The sequence below is a fragment of the Boleophthalmus pectinirostris genome, unplaced genomic scaffold (assembly GCF_026225935.1).
Source record: "Boleophthalmus pectinirostris isolate CB_2022bp ecotype Guang Dong unplaced genomic scaffold, ASM2622593v1 HiC_scaffold_19, whole genome shotgun sequence".
NCBI lineage: Eukaryota > Metazoa > Chordata > Actinopteri > Gobiiformes > Gobiidae > Boleophthalmus > Boleophthalmus pectinirostris.
Genome location: NW_026571140.1, coordinates 484,618 through 505,306, shown reverse-complemented (window position 1 = coordinate 505,306; position 20,689 = coordinate 484,618). Strand labels below are relative to the sequence as shown.

The window sequence follows — 20,689 nt, the reverse complement described above, 5'->3', positions numbered from 1 at the left end:
AGAATGTGGAGAGTTGAATGTGGAGAGTAGAATGTGGAGGGTAGAATGCGGAGAGTTGAATGTGGAGAGTAGAATGTGGAGAGTTGAATGCGGAGAGTAGAATGTGGAGGGTAGAATGCTGAGAGTTGAATGCGGAGAGGAGAATGTCGAGAGTAGAATGTGGAGAGTTGAATGTGGAGAGTAGAATGTGGAGGGTAGAATGCGGAGAGTTGAATGTGGAGAGTAGAATGTGGAGAGTTGAATGCGGAGAGGAGAATGTGGAGAGTTGAATGCGGAGAGTAGAATGTGGAGGGTAGAATGCTGAGAGTTGAATGCGGAGAGGAGAATGTCGAGAGTTGAATGTGGAGAATTGATTGCGGAGAGTAGAATGTGGAGAGTTGAATGTGGAGAGTAGAATGTGGAGGGTAGAATGCGGAGAGTTGAATGTGGAGAGTAGAATGTGGAGAGTTGAATGCGGAGAGGAGAATGTGGAGAGTTGAATGCGGAGAGTAGAATGTGGAGGGTAGAATGCTGAGAGTTGAATGCGGAGAGGAGAATGTCGAGAGTAGAATGTGGAGAGTTGAATGTGGAGAGTAGAATGTGGAGGGTAGAATGCGGAGAGTTGAATGTGGAGAGTAGAATGTGGAGAGTTGAATGCGGAGAGGAGAATGTGGAGAGTTGAATGCTGAGAGTTGAATGCGGAGAGGAGAATGTCGAGAGTTGAATGTGGAGAGTTGATTGCGGAGAGTAGAATGTGGAGAGTTGAATGCAGAGAGTTGAATGCAGAGAGTTGAATGGTGAGAGTTGAATGTGGAGAGTTGATTGCGGAGAGTACAATGTGGAGAGTTGAATGGTGAGAGTTGAATGCGGAGAGGAGAATGTGGAGAGTTGAATGGTGAGAGTTGAATGTTGAGAGTTGAATGCGGAGAGTAGAATGTGGAGAGTTGAATGTTGAGAGTAGAATGTGGAGAGTTGAATGTTGAGAGTAGAATGTGGAGAGTTGAATGTTGAGAGTAGAATGTGGAGCGTTAAATGTTGAGAGTGTATTGCGTCTGTCCTCACCACTTATGACGTTCTGCAGCAGGATCCTGACATGCGTGTCCCTGTCAGAGCGGGTCTGCTCGTGGTTGAAGCCCAGAGCGTGGAGCAGCTCGTGTTGGATGGTGGACTGGAACACACAGCCCTGTCGTGCCAGAGAGACCACCTGTGCCCCCCCACGCCGCCCCACGAACGAGTAGCACCTGCCACCAGACAGGGACAGGGGCAAAAGGAGAAACACACAAGAAACTCATATTATATCCTCTACAACCAGACAGGGAGAGGTGCAAAGGGGAGAAATACACACATACACACATAAGAAACTCAAATGATATCTGCAGCATTTGTACAATATCATGAGATTTAACCTGAGATTAAACCTGGACTAGAAGAGCGCCCAAACAAATCTACATCACACTGCCCCTGATGTGGTGCCTCAGTGTGACTGAAGGAAATACAAAGGGCAAATTGGCCTATAGGGACAATAAAGTGTACCTTAATATTAATCAGGGCAAACCTGCACTAAACCAGGACAAAAAGCCTGAGTGCACCATTAATGAAAAATAACAGAAGCAAAAGTTCAGCCATTCAAGAGCAAAAAAGTATCAAAAAGTCATTGTCAGCTGGACAATGTTCTTTGTAATTTTTAAACAAGGAATCTTTATTTCATCTCATCTGTCCAGTTGCCAACTTTTTGAATCCTATAGAACACACTTAGTGGCACAACAATATAGACTTTTAATCACTGATACATACCAAAAAACAATATTAATAATTATAGTTAAAAAATAAATGAGCTCCACATTAGAGGATTGGCTACACACTTCTCCATTAAAAAGGCCCAGTCCTTTCTCATTGACCATTAGAAAGGACTGAATCTTCATGTGATCATGACTTGTGTGGTGGTGAGACGTACCCTCCACGAGACTGGATGTCCACAAAGTCCCTCTGTCTGTTGACAGGAGTGAAGCGCACACAGGTGGAGCGGGCGAAGGAGCGCAGGCCATCTGTGATGGTGTTCCTCTCTCTCTGAGCTGCACCACAAACACACACACGCACACACACACACACGCACACACATGCACACACACGCACACACGCACACACACACAGGCACACACACATATACACACACCATCACAACTGTGTCATCACATCTCTCATGGGGAACACACTCATTTAGGGACCACTAGCAGTGAAGTTACACAATAGGCATAGTTAGTACTTAATTAGATCTTTGTTAGCTTTTAGAAAGTAATGTTTAATTCTAAATTACTGTATTAAACATCTATCTAGGCATGAACTTTTTTTTGGTACCACTTACTAACCACACTTTAATGAATATAATAAATACAGATGTTTTTGCTCACAGTACTGGTTGGAGATGCGGTAGGGCACATATACATTGCCATCACTGGCTTTGGGCCAGAGACAACCCCGCGCAGTGCACGGGTCAGCATTCTGCAGCCCATACGGAACTGCAATGTCTCCCTCCACCACCAGGGGGTCATCATCATCTAAGCTCTTCCCTGTAAACACAGCATGGATTTAATAAATACATAAATAAATAAATAAATAGAGAGAGAGAGAGACAGAGAGAGACAGAGACACAGAGAGAGAGAGACAGAGAGAGAGAGACAGAGAGACACAGAGAGATAGAGAGAGACAGAGACACACACACACAGGAGAGAGACAGAGAGAGAGACAGAGACACAGAGAGAGAGAGACAGACAGACAGACAGAGACACAGAGAGAGAGACAGAGAGAGACAAAAGACAGAGACAGAGAGACAGAGAGAGAGAGACAGAGAAAGACAAAAGACAGAGACAGAGAGACAGAGAGAGAGAGAGACACAGAGAGAGAGACAGAGAAAGACAAAAGACAGAGACAGAGAGAGAGAGATAGAGAGAGAGAGTTTTACAATAGACTCACCTAGATTCTTATTGGCCTTTTCCAGCAGAGTGGAGATGCTTAGGTCGGCGTCCTCCTCGATACTGTTCCCTGTGGACCAAACAAAACTGTCTGGAGTCCAATATTCTAAGCACTGCTCATACTGCTGCGTTTACACCAAATGATCACATGTGACTAGACCTACATGAGAACGAAACTTTGCTCGAACAGGATCTAACCAGAACAATTGTGACCGCACCCACACCCTCACATCAACTGTGAAATGTCATTCTGTTTGCAACATGGTGATACATTTTAGTGTAAAGTTCCTTTGAAATCCATCTAATTAGATTGTTAATTGCCATTTCAAAGTGCACTGTGCAACTCCTGCGCCGAATGCTTTCACCTTTCCATAGTAAAGGTAATAAACTTATTTAATGTTTGCACATACACAGACACACACAAAATCTTATTGTGAGCAAGGTCGTCTCTCTACCACAGACCTGAGAAATTAATGCCATACTGTGGAATAATACTGTCTATGCAGAAAAGTTCTGAACGTTGCACTTCAGCAGGATAGAACTCATACCTGAGGATTCTTCATTCTTATCAATCGTGTTCTGCAAAAAAAATAATAAATAAATAAATAAAAATGTCTGAATTTTACACCAGGCTGACATGTTCAAATACACTTGTATATATAATGTACTAGTATAGTTTGTGGTGTCCTACCCAGGTGATGGAGAAGCTGTGTGTGAAGCAGAGCAGAGAGCAGAGCACAGTCTGAAACATGGTCACCTCCAGACCACAGCCACACATGAACACCTGAAGACCTGAAGCCCCAAAGCGGATCCAGCCTTACGTATTTATAGAAGAGCCAGACCCAAATATGGACAGGCTCACATTAACCAAGAGCACAGGGGGAAGTGGCCGTTATTACTACAAAGCGACTGTGTTTTGGGAAAGAACGATTTCAAACATGTGTGAAAGACACACAGCTCTGTCTAAAAGTATTTTACCTGCATTTGGATAAATAAACCTTTGTGTGAGTCTGTGTGGTAGTCTCCATGCTCACAGCTTTCTCAGTTAAAAACTAAAACTGCTTCTTCAAATGACTAAGAACAAAATAAAAACACTTCACACTAAAATGAACAATGTCACTTAAACTACCTGCACAATAGATCCACTCTGGCCCCACCTATAAACACGATTCAGTTTCTGTCTAGGCTTTAATGTTGTTTCCTCATCACAAACATGTCTGGAGTTGTGTTTACAACAAATCCTGTACATTTAGGCTATGTTCTTTTCTCTAGCTGAAGGTTCCACCTTGTGATTTCACTGAGTGTCTCTACAGGAAGCACTCCACTGTATTTTTAAACTCCATACACCTGCCCTAGAATCATTTTTAAAAATCATCCTTGGAATTACAAATGATTTTAATCAAAAACATTTTATATTGCTTAGGTAAACTATTTCAAAAAGCCTGAATGCAACATGAAGACTAATATAACATATGAACACTTTCAAAAACAAGATTTAAATAAATGACTCCTTTTGAAACCTTTGTTACAGTGGACCTCTGCTGGAGCCACTGCACTGAAATGGTCCTGGTTGGAGCAGTGTGTGTTTATGGACACTGGCCACACACCACATGATTGTTGAATCGGTGTCCTGATGTCACTGAGAGGTGATACAGGAAGTGCTCCACTGTGCTTTTAGTGGAAACATTTGAAGAATTTGCAGTCATGGAATTGCCCAACTTTGAAGCTACATCTATTGTTTTAGCCTTGTTCAAACTTGTTGCAATGACACTGTAGAAAAATGTGTTAAAATGAAGCTAAAATAGTTGTTAGTGTTAAAACAACCAGTAAATGACATCACCAGGTGGAACAGAGCATTTTAAAATCAGAATATTATTCTAAAACTAACTAAACAATGCATCAAAGGCTGTGGGCCTCTCCTTTAGATAGCTGCACTAGAGCAGAGCTTTTTTTTTTTCTCATTTGTACCAAAATGACTATGCGATGCTGCTGAATCCTACGTGTATCACTGATTAATACAATAAAATTAGAGAACAAAGTAAATAGAGCAGTGGACATAATGTAGCCATTTTAAAAATAATGATTTAAAGATTGCTCAAACTTGAACAAATCACTCCAAATACAACTATTAAGTGCTGAGGGGAAACAACTAAAACTTGGTTAAAATCTTGGAAAAAAATATTTTGCACAATAGGTCTGCGTTAAACTACTACTACTATTTTGAATCTGTTTTTATTGGGTATGTTTTTGTGAACGTGCTGAGTGGTGATGAGCGGTGCACGCTGCAGCTTACTTCCACTTCTCTGTTTGTTGACACACAGTTGCAATTGTGTTGGCACATATTACTGCCCACCTAAAACAGGAACTCATTTTGAAAGACTGAATAAATAAACACAAGTGATGTGTTTGAATGATGAGTGAGACTTGGCCTCATGGCTGACCAACTGACACATTACTCTATGATCCTCGCTGGTCTAAACAGCACTTACATTTTGTGGTTGATGTAAACCCATTTTCACATCCCATTGCACATGTGAGGCCGGTGTTTCCCGACAGCTCAGGGGAAGTACACTTAGCACACCTGATGGTTACAATAGAGGAAACAAAGTATATGCTCTTTCATCTGTTATATTCTGCATGTTGCTGGGTTCCACATCACATTACAACATTCCACAGGCCTATCAAACTGAATGGAGATGGAGGCTCAAGTCAAATGTAATTACAAAAGGTGAGGTCAGTTACATTTTGAGGTCAAAGGATAGTCACCAATAGAAATCAGGATCAGGGTTTATCATACTTGTCAGGGAATTTACCCTAAGACATCAAATTACATTAAATAAGACACACCAAAACGAGACGGTTAAAAGTAATACTTGCGCAAGGAGAGTTGGGGACTGCCTGCCCCTGGCTACGCTCTGGCCTACTCTACTCTGCCAGCTCTCCTCCCAACAGCAGCTTTTATTGCAGTCATTTCACAGATAACAATACAGTACATTATGTTATATCACACAATGGTTACAATGATCACATGCTAACAATCTTTGGGCTAAACCACCCTCCCATTTCACACTTGATTACAGGCTCCAGGTGATAAACAATTTTGCCAGTTTTCTCCCAAAAACTTATGCTAACCACATGAGGGAAAAAACCCTTAGCTGTCTTCTCATGGGTGACTCAGTAGATTAGCTTAATGAGTCAGGAGTTCTTGTACTAGGACATATGATATACATATGAAAAAACCCAAAAACGCAGTTGTTGATAACTTTAATCACACACACAAATGATTATGATTTTAAATGATTCATAATATTTAAAATAACACAGAAATTCTTTCACAATACTTTATTTGGGGTATTTGTTATATTACAATGTAAGTAACAGGGAAATCTGACTGTTGCACCCCATCTGAGAGTATGTCATCATCTATTCTAGAATCTGAAAACAAGATTTCAACTGCATTGTTTATTCACCTATTTATTGATTTATTTTTATTATTTATTTCAGTTTTCTCATGTAATAAAGGGACTACACTACCAGTCAAAAGTTTGGACACACCCTTTTGTTTAGTGTTTTTCTTTACTACTTTCTACATTTTTAAAACACACAGAAGATATCAAAAATATGAGGCAAAATGTATAGATACATATCACTCTGTACATGTATATTTTATAGTTCAGATTCAAATCTTCAAAGTATCCAGCCTTTGTTTTGTGCACGGCAATGTAAACCCCTATCCTTCTCTCCATGAGCCTCTAGATAAAATCTCCTGAAAAAAAAAAAAATAAAATTGTTTGCTGCATTGCATGTTTGTCCATTCATATTGATACATATTGATATTTTCAGTGAGAATCTAGAGTGTAAATAATCATAGAAATAAAGAGGAAATACAAATGAAGAGGTGTGTCCAAACATTTGACTGGACGTGTTTGTAGCCTGTGCTCTTAGAATGACAGAATTTCTGCAGAATTCCCTCCCTGAGCTGCAGAGGCTGCACTAGCACAGATTCGTGATTGGTGCAGGTGCTGGGGTTTAGGTAAAGACCATTCAGATCACAGTCTTTTTGGATTTAAACCAACAGGATTCAGCATTGAAACTGATAACTCAAATGAGAGTCTCATGTGATGCTCCTTCTACGTTCTGATTGGATAATCGTCTTGAAATGAAACACCAAATAAAACATAACATGTCTATCATGTCCAATGTTTTTGTAATTTGTAAAAGTTCTATTTGAACCTATACCAGGGGATACTGTGTTGTGTTGTGTTCATACTTATTATGGAATTTAAAATCCAATAGTTAAAGTCCCTTTAAATGTGCGTCTTGTGAAGCGCGTACCCCAGTGGAGCAGTACATACAGTACATACAGTACCTGTACATACAGTACATACAGTACCTGTATGTACAGCACTGCAGTATGTAAAAGGCAGGACACACCTGATAAGCCGAGACTTTCCTCATGCTCCTTATTTGGCACAGAACGCTAGAAGAGCCGCTCACAGACCATTCTGCTGCTGGACTTCACCTCTGGCTTCTGTAGGACGTCCTGCAGGTCTTCTTGTTCTCCTTCAGGTTCCCACATCTGCTCTGCTGCTCTTCTCTGCTTCTGTTGGGCAGGGAAGGTGTTTTACGGATTTATCATCTGATTAAAATTAGACACATTTTGAGAAATATGTAAGTAGACACATTGGATGCACCGTTAAAAAGTATAGTAAAGATTGAAACATTGTTTAATTTTAGATCAGGCCTATTCAACATGTGACCCGGGGGTCTTAAATATGATTTAATACGGCCCACTATCCAAAATATGTTCTCTTTTTCACTGGTTTAGTTAGCTCTAGTTTAATCCTCGTTTGGTCCTTGGTTCTGGACTTGGTTTTGTCCTAGTTTATTTCTAGCTAGGTACTGGATTGGCTATTTGGCAGAGCAAAGTTGGTTTAGTGGAAAAATGTAAGAAAGCAGTAGTACTGTTACAGACCTGGTGGTGGAGACATTTAGCCTGGGCCTTGATGGACCCCCAACTGTTCAGTTCTACCCATTGACTATGGTTCTGCCATGTTTCTCAGAATGTGCAGGCTGAAGAGCACCCTCTAGTGGACAGCTGTAATGGAGCACATGTTCAGTGGGACACAGCAATGTGTCACACCAGCACAGCAACGGCCAAAAGGAACAATGTTGTATTTACACATATGCATACATTTTAGAAGATAATGATAACAATGAATCTAGTATTTTAGAGCATAAAGATGAATCTGAAATGTTGTATATATAGAAGTTAGAATGAATTTTGACTTGAATTACATTTTTGCATTAGATTGTGGTGATTTTGTGTGGTTATTATTATGAGTTTTGAAACTGGGGGCAAAGCTGTGAGTGACTCTGAGCTGTGTTATGGAATGTTGAATTTTGGAAAACATCACAGAAAGGCTGGCAGTCATTGACTGCAGGTTGGATGAAACTGTGGATCTAAATCATGATATTGGTAACATCTTGGTGAGACTAGAAACTTTGCAAAGAGGAGTGAGCAGACCTTGTGACCAACTACAAAGAGAGTAGTTTGTGGAAATTGAAATGCAGCTGCTCGACCGAAAACCCAACCAACCCAAATCTTATCTTATTGGCCTTCCCCAGCCAGCACCGATCTTGGCCAAGGCCAGGTGGAAGCAACTCACCCCCTACAACTTAAACTGGCACCTGCTGATGTTGACTCTGACTGGGACCTGATCAAGGCTGTTTTCATGGGTTTGGGGCCAGGCATAACTTGTCTCCAGGCCCGCCCCATATCCCACACCCTCTCTGTTGTTGTTGTTTTTGTAAAGCCAACTCCATCCCCCTCCCCTTGCTGTTGTATTGTGTGTGTTTTTTTTCCCCTGGTCCTGGTTTGCTTCTTTTTTTTATTTTTTTATTTCTCCTCCTCCTCCCTTCATCTTATGCTGTAGTGTTTTTCTTAAAGGTACTCCAGAGATAATGGCCATATTTATAGGGGCTGCAGTGGTTGTCTGAAGGAGCTCCTCCTTCCAGTGCTGAGTTCTGCATTGCCTGCTTACTATAAACGTCATTATTAAAGCAGCATAACACATAATATAAATGTGTAATAATGTGACCCTCGGTGGATATTTGTTGCGTATGGCATATCTGTCCCAAAATACAAATCTATAGGCTTACTGTTGTCCAGTGTTTCTTGACCACTGCAGGAGGTAGGAGCCTGATCAGGTGCATTTTCTATAGGTTTTTCCCAGCAGTTATCTGCTGTACATTCATGACCTCCACAAAGCAGGAGAGAGTCAGTATAAAAAGGCTCAGACTCTGAGCTCAGTGTGTGTGGGTTAGGATCTTATGGTAAGCTCTTGTACCTCATTAAGGGCCAGTCCAGAGTTTTGCTCTTCAGCTCAATAGAACATCTTGTCTCCACAGGTCTCCAGGATGTCTCCTTCCAGGTTCTCCGTGCTGGCTCTGCTGCTGCTCTCGGCCTACTGCTGGGCAGAGGAGGTACGCTCTTCAATACACATTTACAGCATTTTTACTTTGATTTAAATACAGTGAATGTAATTATTTCTTCTTTTGTCCCCCAAAATTCCCCTGATCAAATAGTCAGGTACTGTCCCGACCCTCTCAAAAAATCAACAGTTTCATAAAGTCTACAATGGAAACATGACTTTTACCACCTTTTTGTACAGACCTGTCTGTCTCTGAGATTCTGGAGAAAGCCAACGCCAATATCGGTAAATCTGTGACCAATGATGACCAAGATCATAAATGATAAAACTTACCACTTTTTGTGTTTTCAGTGCGTGGTGAAGGTGACCCCATCCTGATCGAGGGAGACATCGCCATAGAAAACGAGTCAGAGAGGAACGCTGACCCCTGCACCTCCAGAGGCTGTCTGTGGGGCAAATGGACAGATGGGAAGGTCTACATCCCCTACCTCATTGCCAACCACTTCTGTAAGAACCAACAGTGTATCAGAGACCATATTCACAGTTTGACTAAACAACAATGATCTTGTCATTTGTGCCACTGCAGCTTCTCGTCAAAAGGCCGTCATCACCCGTGGTCTGGAGTCCTTCTCCTCCGTCTCCTGCATCCGCTTCAGACCCAAGAGGAGCTCTGACCGCGACTGGATCAGCATTGAGTCCAGTCGACAAGGGTAAGGTCATCCACCAGTTCAGAATACCAAGTCTGCCAGCTGAGTGCTTCTCAAACTGTGGTGTAGGCCTACAGGTACGTCTGCCAGATCTGCTGTTTCTTTCCTTTTTGCTCATAAGAGGCCTTGTTTGTTGATTATGGAATGACCATGCATCTTCTTGATTAGATAATTATTAACCTGTTAATAAAGCCAATCTGAATTTGTGAAGATAAAATCCATGTCCAGCCTATACATCTTTGTAAATTATTGGAGAAGTGTGTATTCTTGGCTGCCCAGGCAAACAAAAAATACTTTCAGTTATTTTACATTGCAATTGTATGTAAGCTTATATATCCACAGGCTAAACTTGATTCAAAGCTTCTCTATACACGGCCCTCCAGGTAGATGAACATGGAGTGCCTCTTCTGACTGTCTGCTCCAGCTCACTCCCACCTGTTCCTGTCTACATGTGTGCGCTCTTGTCTGCATGTGTGTGCTTCTGTCTGCATGTGTGTGCTTCTGTCTGCATGTGTGCTTCTGTCTGCATGTGTGTGCTTCTGTCTGCATGTGTGCTTCTGTCTGCATGTGTGCTTCTGTCTGCATGTGTCTGTCTGCATGTGTGTGCTTCTGTCTGCATGTGTGCTTCTGTCTGCATGTGTGTGCTTCTGTCTGCATGTGTGCTTCTGTCTGCATGTGTGTGCTTCTGTCTGCATGTGTGCTTCTGTCTGCATGTGTGTGTCTGTGCATGTGTGCTCTGTCTGCATGTGTGTGTTCTGTCTGCATGTGTCTGCATGTGTGCTTCTGCATGTGTGTGCTTCTGTCTGCATGTGTGCTTCTGTCTGCATGTGTGCTTCTGTCTGCATGTGTGTGCTTCTGTCTGCATGTGTGCTTCTGTCTGCATGTGTGTGCTTCTGTCTGCATGTGTGCTTCTGTCTGCATGTGTGCTTCTGTCTGCATGTGTGTGCTTCTGTCTGCATGTGTGCTTCTGTCTGCATGTGTGTGCTTCTGTCTGCAGATGCTGGTCCATCATTGGCCGTCGTGGGGGGAAGCAGTTGCTTTCCCTGTCCATCCAAGGGGGATGTGTTTACCATCAGACTGTCCAGCATGAGCTTCTCCACGCTCTGGGCTTCAACCATGAGCAAACCCGCTCCGACAGGGACAACCACATCAGGGTGCTGCTGGAGAACGTCCAGTCTGGTAATGCACAGGAGGGTTTATGCTGAACACAGAGGACACCCAGAGGTCAGGCAGTTGGCCATTTGTCTTCACTCCCTTACAAATATACTTCATATGTTCAACATTTAGTAGGAGCTCTCCACCAGTGGAGCACTGAGGAAATAGATCATGTCCTATAATCTGTCACCCCTCCAACATCACATCATTTCATTTTGTATTCTTCATGTCTTCTGCCTTTAGGACAAGAGTATAACTTCAGGAAAATCGCAACTCTCAACCAGGGCTCTCCCTATGACTATGGCTCTGTCATGCAGTACCACAAGTGAGAAGAAAAAAACACACTCTGAAACTTTCCTGAATAGTTACAGAATCATGATAATACTGAAAAAATCACTCACTGACAAACAGTGACAAAAAATAGTGACAAAAAATGGTGCATCGAAATTGGTAACTGTTCTTGTTGTTGTGCACTGCCTGCATGTCTCCATGGGGATGATATTACTTAGCCTGGAATGCTACACAGTGTGGCACTAAAATAACAAAAAGCAAAAAATAGCTTGGAAACTATGCATTCTGACTGAAGTGTAACATGCTTGTCTATATGGATGTATATTTAGTCAATGAACAGGTTGATCAGTCTAAGTAGACTTAAATTTGTATTATTTTAGTAATCATTTGATTTAAATTATATGGGACAACTGCAGAATGGAGTGAATGAGTTAGCTGAAGATGTGGTAATAATATGTAAAAATGCTGATTAAATACAAATTGAATCTGTCTGTCTATAAATACATGACCATACCTGCATGAGCAGTTTGGGTCAGATGCATCGAGATATAGAATCACTAGAGATAGTTTTGAGAGCTTTTAGCATATTCACTTTTTATTCGACTAATCGATCGGCAGAACATATCTCTAGTCCAACAAAAATTGATTTAATTGACTACAGGTCTACATTCCAAGCAAAGCAATAAAATAAAGCTGGGAACAAGCAGGTAGCAGACCCTCAACTAGAAGAGTTACACAGCAATACCAAAATCACATTCTCTACTAATATCTCCTCCATGAGAAGTGACCCCCGCCTCTCCTCCCCTTGCCCAGGACGGTCTTCTCAAAGAATGGGAGACCCACTCTGGTGGCCTGGCCTGACGCTAGCGTGACGTTTGGCACAGCCAGGCAGATGAGCAGCAGTGACATCAAGAGACTCAACCTTCTGTACAAGTGCTGTAAGTGCTCCCACGGGCTCCACCTGCTCTGCTCTACTAGAACCTCTCCATGAGTTGTGTTTGTGTTACAGAGGAACATCTCCACACAGAAGAAGACTCATGGGCATTTGGGCAGCTTCAACTAGAGAAAAATAAAGAACATGTGAAAACTAAAAAGTCTCTGATTTTCAGCAAAAATATATAATGTCTGACTAATGTTGGGAATGCAGTGAGTTAAAAATAATGGGCTTATTTACTCACAAAATTAGGCTTATATTATTTCTTTTTCTTAAGGTGCTCTATGCAATTACCAATGTAGATATTATGGTTTAGTCGAGAAAGCTCGACAGTGTGGCATTAAATGTATCTGGAGACAAGCAGTTGACACCCAAGTTATAGTTTAAATCTGCAGAGGCGATTCTGCATACTGTAAGAATACATGTTTTTTTTTTGTTTTTTTTTGTTTGCTTGTTTTATTGCAAGACATGTTTTAGTAATAAAAAACACCTATTAAGAAACATCAAAATTGATATTTAATGCCATATATTCCAGGCAAAGCAATCAAATTTCTATAAACACGCAGGTGTCAGACCCAAAGTTGCACCTTTAAGCTTGTATATTTGTGTCACTGCACCCTTGATCCAAATGAGATGTTTGCTGATTGCGGTCTTTCTGGGAATCGCTTTGGTCCACACTTGCTCAATTTCACACTCAAAGTTTCCACTAAATCTGATAAAGCCTTAGGCAGAGTGACATGGTTTGACACAAGAGTATTATTCAAATATATTCAGGAGGGTATAAAAGAGCTCAGGAGATGAAAGCTGGAGGATCTGCTCCTGGAGTTTCAGGTAATACATATTTATGCACATTAGATATGAATTTTATCTGGCCTTGTATTTCAGTGATTCTTGTGAGTCTGGACAAAACAGTTTTTGAAATGACTTCACTATGATTCTATTTTTACTTCATTTATGCCAAAATTGTTTGAAAACATTAATAAAAATTAAATAAAGATCTCCAGTCTAGAGCTCCTTTAAGTGTGCAAATTATGATATTTTGAAATTATTTTTTTCTACAAATTGCTATATTTTAGAGATGATCTGTTTTGTCAGATTTGTGTTTATGTGGCTTATGTTCTAGTCTGCTGCAGACATGTTTGCCTGGACCTTTGTGGTGCTGCTGGTGGTGCCCTCTTCATGGGCCGAGAGAGGTAAACAGCTACTCCACTTTAAACCCTGGCTTATGTGTTCATTTGATTTGATTTCATGAACCAAAAGGAAACATGGAAATTAAAATGTTTTGCTTTGCTATTTTAGTTGAAAATCTATACAAATATTGAACTGTTTTCAGTTTGTTTTTGGATGCTCTCAGTCCCTTTGCTCTTCGCGGTCACTCCCCCTTGACATCACAACACAATCAAAATGTATCCCATACTACACTAGCCTGATTCATCAGCCGCTTATACTTCGTTTCACTTCGTACAAACCGTCTGACCTCACAGCCTTGGAATTCGTTCGCTCGGCGTTAGACGGGTGCTTTTTTATTTAACCAATTGCTGCTGTTTGGCCTTGACGTATGTAAGGCATCGCTAACGGGACTAACTGTTAAGTTTTTCCCAAATCTTGTAGGAAGAAAAACAATAATGTCTTTCCCCTTGATTAAATTCACCAAACATTCTCTTTATGCCGTCTTTAAATCCTCAATCTTGGAAATCGTTGACAACACTGAATATATGACTCTTCGCTGATTGGCTGGTGTCCGAACTTGCACTTCCGGGGTTTTTGCGAACCGTCTAGTGTATTCTGATTCCTGACATAGTCGCTGGAGAGAAATGAAAGTACATCTTAAAATGGAATAACTCCCAGTAGGTACTAGCATTTTTTCCTTTCTGTGCACAGGCCCATCTGTCTCTGAAGTTTTGGAGAAAGCCAACGCCAACATTGGTAAGTTTCAGTTTTGAGAGTTTCCCCAGAATAAGAAACACAACAGTTTATGGCATTGTCTTGTGGCTCCAGTGCATCGTGTGGGCCAGCCCATCCTGATCGAAGGAGATATTGCCATTGACACTGATGCTGAGAGGAACGCTGACCCCTGCACCTCCTACGGCTGCATGTGGGGCAAATGGAGCGATGGCTTTGTCTATATCCCCTACTACATCGCTAACCACTACTGTAAGTACCAATACAAGACACCGTATCACCTGTCAGCATGTAACCACAGGCTCAACGTACAATCCACCAACATCTTTGTGTGCTCTCAGCTGATAGGGAAAGGTCCATCATCATTCGTGGTCTGGAGTCCTTCTCCTCCGTCTCCTGCATCCGCTTCAGACCCACCATAAGCACCGACACCGACTGGCTAAGCATTGAGTCTCAGGATGGGTAAATATAACTGCAAGAATCAGCAGTTCTCTAAAAACAAATAGTCAGCTTGAAAATTTTAGGTCCAACAACAGTCTGGTTCATCTCAAGATGCTATTAGGTCCAAGCTTTGAGGTCTTCTGGATTGGAGTAAAAAAAAAAAAATCAGATTCCAGATTAGGGTTGCAAGTGAGGATCACTTTAGTAGTCCACTATTCAACAACATAAGTTGACTAGTCAAATGGTTATTGTTTTATTGATTATTGATTTTTGGACATTTTGATTTAACAATACCAGATACAGGATGATGGGGTGCAAGCAAATTCAAGTTGACATGTCTAATGTAGCTTTGCCTATGAAATCTGTGGTCCTCTTATGTGATACACAAGAGCACTTACCAATGCCCTGTGCTCCTGCCTGCAGCTGCTGGTCCTATGTGGGCCGCCGTGGGGGGAAGCAGGTGCTGTCTCTGGACCGCAATGGATGTATTTACCACAACACTGTCCAGCACGAGCTCCTCCACGCTCTGGGCTTCAACCACGAGCAGACCCGCTCCGACAGGGACAATTACATCAGGGTGCTGTTGGAGAATGTGATATCTGGTAAGGAACTCACTGACTGACTCACTGTACCGACTAACTGGAACATAAGATCAAACAAATGAGAGACACTAACTTTGCCTCAGGTAATTGGCTCTGTGCAGGACAGCAAGCTCACTGTTGTTAGCACCACTAAAGTAGCCTACTTCCTGTCTAATTTGATCTGAGGTTTTAGCAAAATCAGACTAAAATAAAGAAAGAAAGAAAGATCAGGCAGTGGAATGTGAATTATGGGCAGATGTCCATAGTAACATGTTGAACACTTAAACACACTACACTACACTAACACTAACACTACATCCAGGGCACTTCTGTGTATATAAAGATGGATATTTTTGCATTAATATTTACTTTGAGCATAATCAATATTAAAATAGTTGAGTTAGGTATAGGTGAGCAAAAAACTGTTGTTGTGTCCTTAGGCAAGACACTTCACCCACATTGCCTAGTATGAAAGTGGTGTGAGCGTGAGTGATGGTGGTGGTTGGAGGGGCCGTCTGCCCCAGGGCAGCTGTGGCTACAGTAGTAGCTTACCACCACTGAGTGTGGAGTGACTGAATAATGAACTGTAAAGGGCTTTGGGGATCTTGAAAGGTGCTATATAAATGCTATCAATCAAAATCAAAATAAGTCAAACTGAGGTCATCTACATTTCAAAACAATAGGTATTTACATGACTTTATTTTTGCTGCATATTAGTTTTATATTTTAACTTTTATTAAAAGTAATCATTCACTGTGAGACACAGTGAGCTGGCTAATGTGCTGCTGTGCATATTACATAGTGTCTTATTGTTCTATGTGAGATTTGCTGATGCTGACATTTTAACATTTACTGCTAGATTTCATACAATATATAGTATGTTATATAAGTACAGATTCACGGTGAAACACAGTGAGCTTTTGTGGTTCAACATGAACCACAAACTGATTAATGTTATAGTTCATGTTAATGTTAATGTTATTCAGGCTCTCGTGTGCTCTCTGGTATTCTTCTGTCAGACCAATATAACTGTGGATGGTACATTTAAAAAGAGACATTTGGTGCACAAACTGGCCATGACACATTGGCAAACTGTGTGAGATTAGAGAATTTTCAATATCCCCAATAATCTTAATATCACCAATAATAATATTAGCACCAATACATTGGGTATTATTTTAAACATCATCACAGCAGTTGCACTTTAGTCCACTCATGAAATTATCTTTTTCACAGGAATGGAGCACAACTTCAGGAAGATCAACACACTGAACCAGGGCACTCCCTACGACTACGGCTCAGTCATGCAGTACTTCAGGTGAGAACAACACCAGCATACCCAGTCCTTCTCAAAGTATCTCCTCCATCTACAGTACACACAACTACTCCTGCTCACCTCTCCCTGTGTCCAGGACGGCTTTCTCCAAGAACGGCCAGCCCACCATGATCCCCATCCCTGACCCCAATGTGGAACTGGGCAACGCTCCGGAGATGAGCAGCAACGACATCAAGAGACTCAACACCCTGTACAAGTGCTGTGAGTGCTGACCACAAAACCAGGATACTTTATAATGGACTTCTTCACTCATAATGTGTTTTTGTGCTGCAGAGGGAGGACATCCAGGGCTGGTCAAAGCTTGAGAAAGAACATCACCGATTTCTGTGACTACTGGAGATGTGATCAAAGAAAATGTGGAACATTTCCCTGTAATTGTCGATTAAAGAGTCAAGACAATAGGCTTGTGTCAATTTTTGATAACTAGGGAAGTAACAGTATCAAATGAGAGTGTGTTTTAGTGTGTTGATGTTGTCCCAGACCATGAGTGCCTTGCACAGTGGGGGAGTTTCCTCGTAGACTAGTAGATTATACAGATAAACTGCATGTGCCCAATACCACCAGAAAGCATGAATCGATAAGAACAGCTGGATAAGTCACTCCCCCTCTGTTTGTGAGAGAAATCGATTAGTGGTCGCTCTATGGGTTTTGCAGCTCCTCAGAGCTCTGGCCAAGAAAACATTGTCCCATAGAACACAATACATTTATGTGAAATAAAACTGCCTGTGTTCGGCTGCAGGGCATCGACAGCTTCCATAAAGACCGGATTATGGAGAGATTCTGCTTTTACAATATGAACTATGCATTTTTAAACAGTCAAAGCACCTAAAAGTCATCTTTGTAAGAGTTAGCCTAGCCCCTCTCTGAGCCTGCACTAGCTCCACTAGCAGCTCTCGCTCTGATTGGCCAGAACTGCACGTTTCTGACGTCACATGTTTTGTGACGTAAGATCAGTATTCAGGAAGTAATATGGAAGTAAATATATTTTTTGACATGATGTGCAAAAGAGCAATGGCCACTGAAAGTGATACGGCACCATCTTGGATTCATCTTCCACATCTTCCAGATATTCCAGGCCAGAAACATGCACAACAAGCTAACACTCCAGACAAAGTCCCATGGATAGGACAGAAACGGACCTTTCCTGAATCCAAGTAGAAGAGCACATAGACTAGTACACACTCATGGACCACTATCAACCTACTGCACCACTGAGGATTACACCAGGGGTCTCCAACCTTTTTAATCCAGTGAGTTCCCTTTACAAAACAACACATGACAGAGAGCTACTCATTTTAGTGGTCACAAGAAACTGAGTAAATATAAGGGCCATGCCGAGCCTTAGATGAGGTACAGTCAGATGCCTATAAAAAATAAACCATTATCCATAGTAGGGCAAGTTAGGCATCAAAATACATGCATAAGGGTAACAGGCATTTAATTAATCAAATTAGACTTATTCAGCGCAAAACTTGTAATTCAAAAATTCCTTGGTGAGTTACTTGGAAGGGAGTGGAGAGCTGTAGCTCCTGAGGTGCACGTTGGAGACTCCTGGTTTAAACAGATTTAAGGCCACATGGTGAAAGAAAAGGAAGTACTACCATTTAATGCTGAAAATCACATTCTGTTTTCTAATATCATTATGGAATCAGTATTGAGTATCGAGTGTATTCCTTGGTATCAAAATTGAGTTTGAAATTTTAATACACTAATTGCTTATAATACAAAAGTAAAACAAACTTGTAATATTTCAAACACACGTATACACTTCTGTGATTCTTTTTATGGCCTATTCACTTTTAGCACCTCTGAAGGACTGCTGATATATTCTCTTTTTATTGTCACTGGGATATTCCAAAATCCCAGTTATGTTTGATTATCAAGAACTACAGAGAGAGCGCCCCCCTTCACACACACAAGCACACACACCCACACCCACACCACACCACACCCACCCACCCACACACACACACCACCCACCCACACACACACACACACCCACCCACCCACACACACCCACCACCCACCCACACACACACACACACACACACACACGCGCGCGCGCATGCTTTGTGCAAGTATCACAGCATACTGTTGTCCAGCTGGTCCTCCTCTCAGCGTGTATCTGCTCTCACAGATACTGCACTGTACACTGTATGTTATGGCCATTATATAAGTCAGTTGTTTTGAGCCATGGCAGAATTTCGGAATCAGCAATAAGAGGGTCAAACAGAGTCCACCAGTGGACAACTCTTATATTTTACATGGTCTACTGTGTTCCAAAGGTATTCCACACTTTCCTTATGCATTCTGAGCATCCTAATTATTCTTTTGTCAATAAAGACCTGAAGAGCAGTTTCTACCATACATCTGTACTGGGGCAAGACACATTTTGCTTAGAACTATGTACTGAAATTTAGATAGGTCAGTTGTCTTGAAGCATGGTAGACTTTTATGAATAAGCACAATTTTGAGCAATGAGGAGGTCAGAGCCCAGTAGTGGACAACTCTTACACTGTTGCTACTAGGGCAGCAGGACAAATGAATTGAAACTGAAACCTTAATGGTTGCAAATCTTGAGACAGCAGGGAGGGTATGGTTTCTTCTGCAATGGCAAACATCAAAATATCTAGTCTTATTCTGTGTAAAAGCTGTTAACACTGCTGTTATGAATAGCAAATAATTCTTGGATTACTTTTAAATCAAGATTTTCGTCTCCGCTCAAATAAATGTATTTGAAACCTGCACACAGAATCTTCCTGTTACAGCATCAGTCACAGGTTATAGATCACAATGCTCACATCACATTTAGACATTGTTTTCCTTTGTTTTAATTACATTGTCTTACTGTACGTAGATGTGAGTCTGGTCACTGGTGAACCTCTCCATTTTCAGATGGGTGTGACTGACATTTAGACAGTCACGGAGACACATGTCTTCACTCTGTCTTCAATGAAAACAAATAAAGGGGAAAATATCACAGAGGCTGAAAACATAGCAAATTTCTGCAGAATTAATGAGTGAAACCCTGAACTCTGTTCAACTGAGGTGAGATACATTAGATTTTATTTGTAAATGGTAAGTGACCAATGACCTCATTCATTTCACATGCATCACTGGGAAAAAAACCCAAAACAAATACGATTGGAGAATCATGTCTGACAGGGTTAAGATGGTCTTGACTGAGTGGGGACCACAACAAATTCAACTTTAAATGTAAAGTAATTCTGCACTGAAATAAATGGATTGTGATTAAAAGGAAATGCCTAATAACATTTGGATCACTTTCCCCAAATTACCTGTTATAAATGACTATAAACTCAGTTACTGTTAAAATACTGTAGTGCACTGCCTATAAGAAAGGTTTAACAACAAGAATTTTGTCTACAGCAATTGTTTTAGACGGGAGGACAGCAGCCCAAACCAAATATGGTATATATATGATATTGTGTCATAAATGTTCAGATATTTCCAGTTGCACCTGCTACTACCACTAACTAATCAAGCAAATATTGTGAATATTTTCATTGCATGTTTTCAAATCTACATTCAGTTTACACTGTAGATATTGTACATGTTTACTTTTATTTAACAAGTCTACTATACAATTAGCTTTATATGAGGACATTTTGTTCTTCATGGAGGACATTCTATTACTTACATAATTTCAGACATTCTGATTTTTACTGTCTTAAAATATGAAAAACAGAGCAAGTTCATTTTAAACAGTTTGCAGTGGTTCAGAATTATTCCTCACTTATCTTATGGATTCAGAGCACCCTAAGTTTTCACCACAATGGGCTTATAAGTGCTTTTCAAAATTCTCAGAAACCCGAGAAGACTTTTGTTGTCACGATAAAACTAACAACAAATAGCATGCTAAACCACACTTCCTGATTATAAAGCATTTTATTGACAGAAGGCTTATTTTGACCTTCAGAGCTTCTTATACAATATGTC

At 41.1% G+C, this 20,689-nt stretch overlaps 3 protein-coding genes across 4 annotated transcripts in view; 2 read left to right on the top strand and 1 right to left on the bottom strand.

Moving 5' to 3' along the window:
- LOC110174510 (low choriolytic enzyme-like) overlaps nucleotides 1-3,778 on the bottom strand; it is a 7,317-nt gene extending 3,539 nt beyond the window's left edge. The window contains exons 1-6 of one of the 2 annotated variants that reach the window (XM_055154613.1): nucleotides 3,640-3,778; nucleotides 3,497-3,527; nucleotides 2,950-3,018; nucleotides 2,388-2,546; nucleotides 1,934-2,051; nucleotides 1,042-1,220 (exon numbers count right to left, since the gene is read on the bottom strand). In XM_055154613.1, the coding sequence (XP_055010588.1) occupies nucleotides 1,042-1,220; nucleotides 1,934-2,051; nucleotides 2,388-2,546; nucleotides 2,950-3,018; nucleotides 3,497-3,527; nucleotides 3,640-3,726 (643 nt within the window). In that variant the 5' untranslated portion in view covers nucleotides 3,727-3,778. The remainder of the gene's footprint in view (nucleotides 1-1,041; nucleotides 1,221-1,933; nucleotides 2,052-2,387; nucleotides 2,547-2,949; nucleotides 3,019-3,496; nucleotides 3,528-3,639) is intronic. The other variant, XM_055154612.1, reaches the window with a different exon arrangement.
- Nucleotides 3,779-9,368: 5,590 nt separating this feature from the next.
- On the top strand, nucleotides 9,369-12,526 carry LOC110174534 (hatching enzyme 1.2-like). The gene is made up of 7 exons (XM_055154805.1): nucleotides 9,369-9,438; nucleotides 9,623-9,667; nucleotides 9,734-9,889; nucleotides 9,969-10,092; nucleotides 11,087-11,268; nucleotides 11,488-11,569; nucleotides 12,349-12,526. The coding sequence occupies exons 1-7, from the start codon at nucleotides 9,369-9,371 to the stop codon at nucleotides 12,524-12,526; spliced, it is 837 nt and encodes a 278-aa protein (XP_055010780.1).
- Nucleotides 12,527-13,240: 714 nt separating this feature from the next.
- On the top strand, nucleotides 13,241-17,075 carry LOC110174527 (hatching enzyme 1.2-like). The gene is made up of 9 exons (XM_020940633.2): nucleotides 13,241-13,300; nucleotides 13,593-13,662; nucleotides 14,351-14,395; nucleotides 14,468-14,623; nucleotides 14,713-14,833; nucleotides 15,236-15,414; nucleotides 16,630-16,711; nucleotides 16,806-16,930; nucleotides 17,003-17,075. Coding segments are annotated over exons 2-9 (768 nt in total). The 5' UTR covers nucleotides 13,241-13,300; nucleotides 13,593-13,604; the 3' UTR covers nucleotides 17,005-17,075.
- Nucleotides 17,076-20,689: the final 3,614 nt, after the last annotated feature.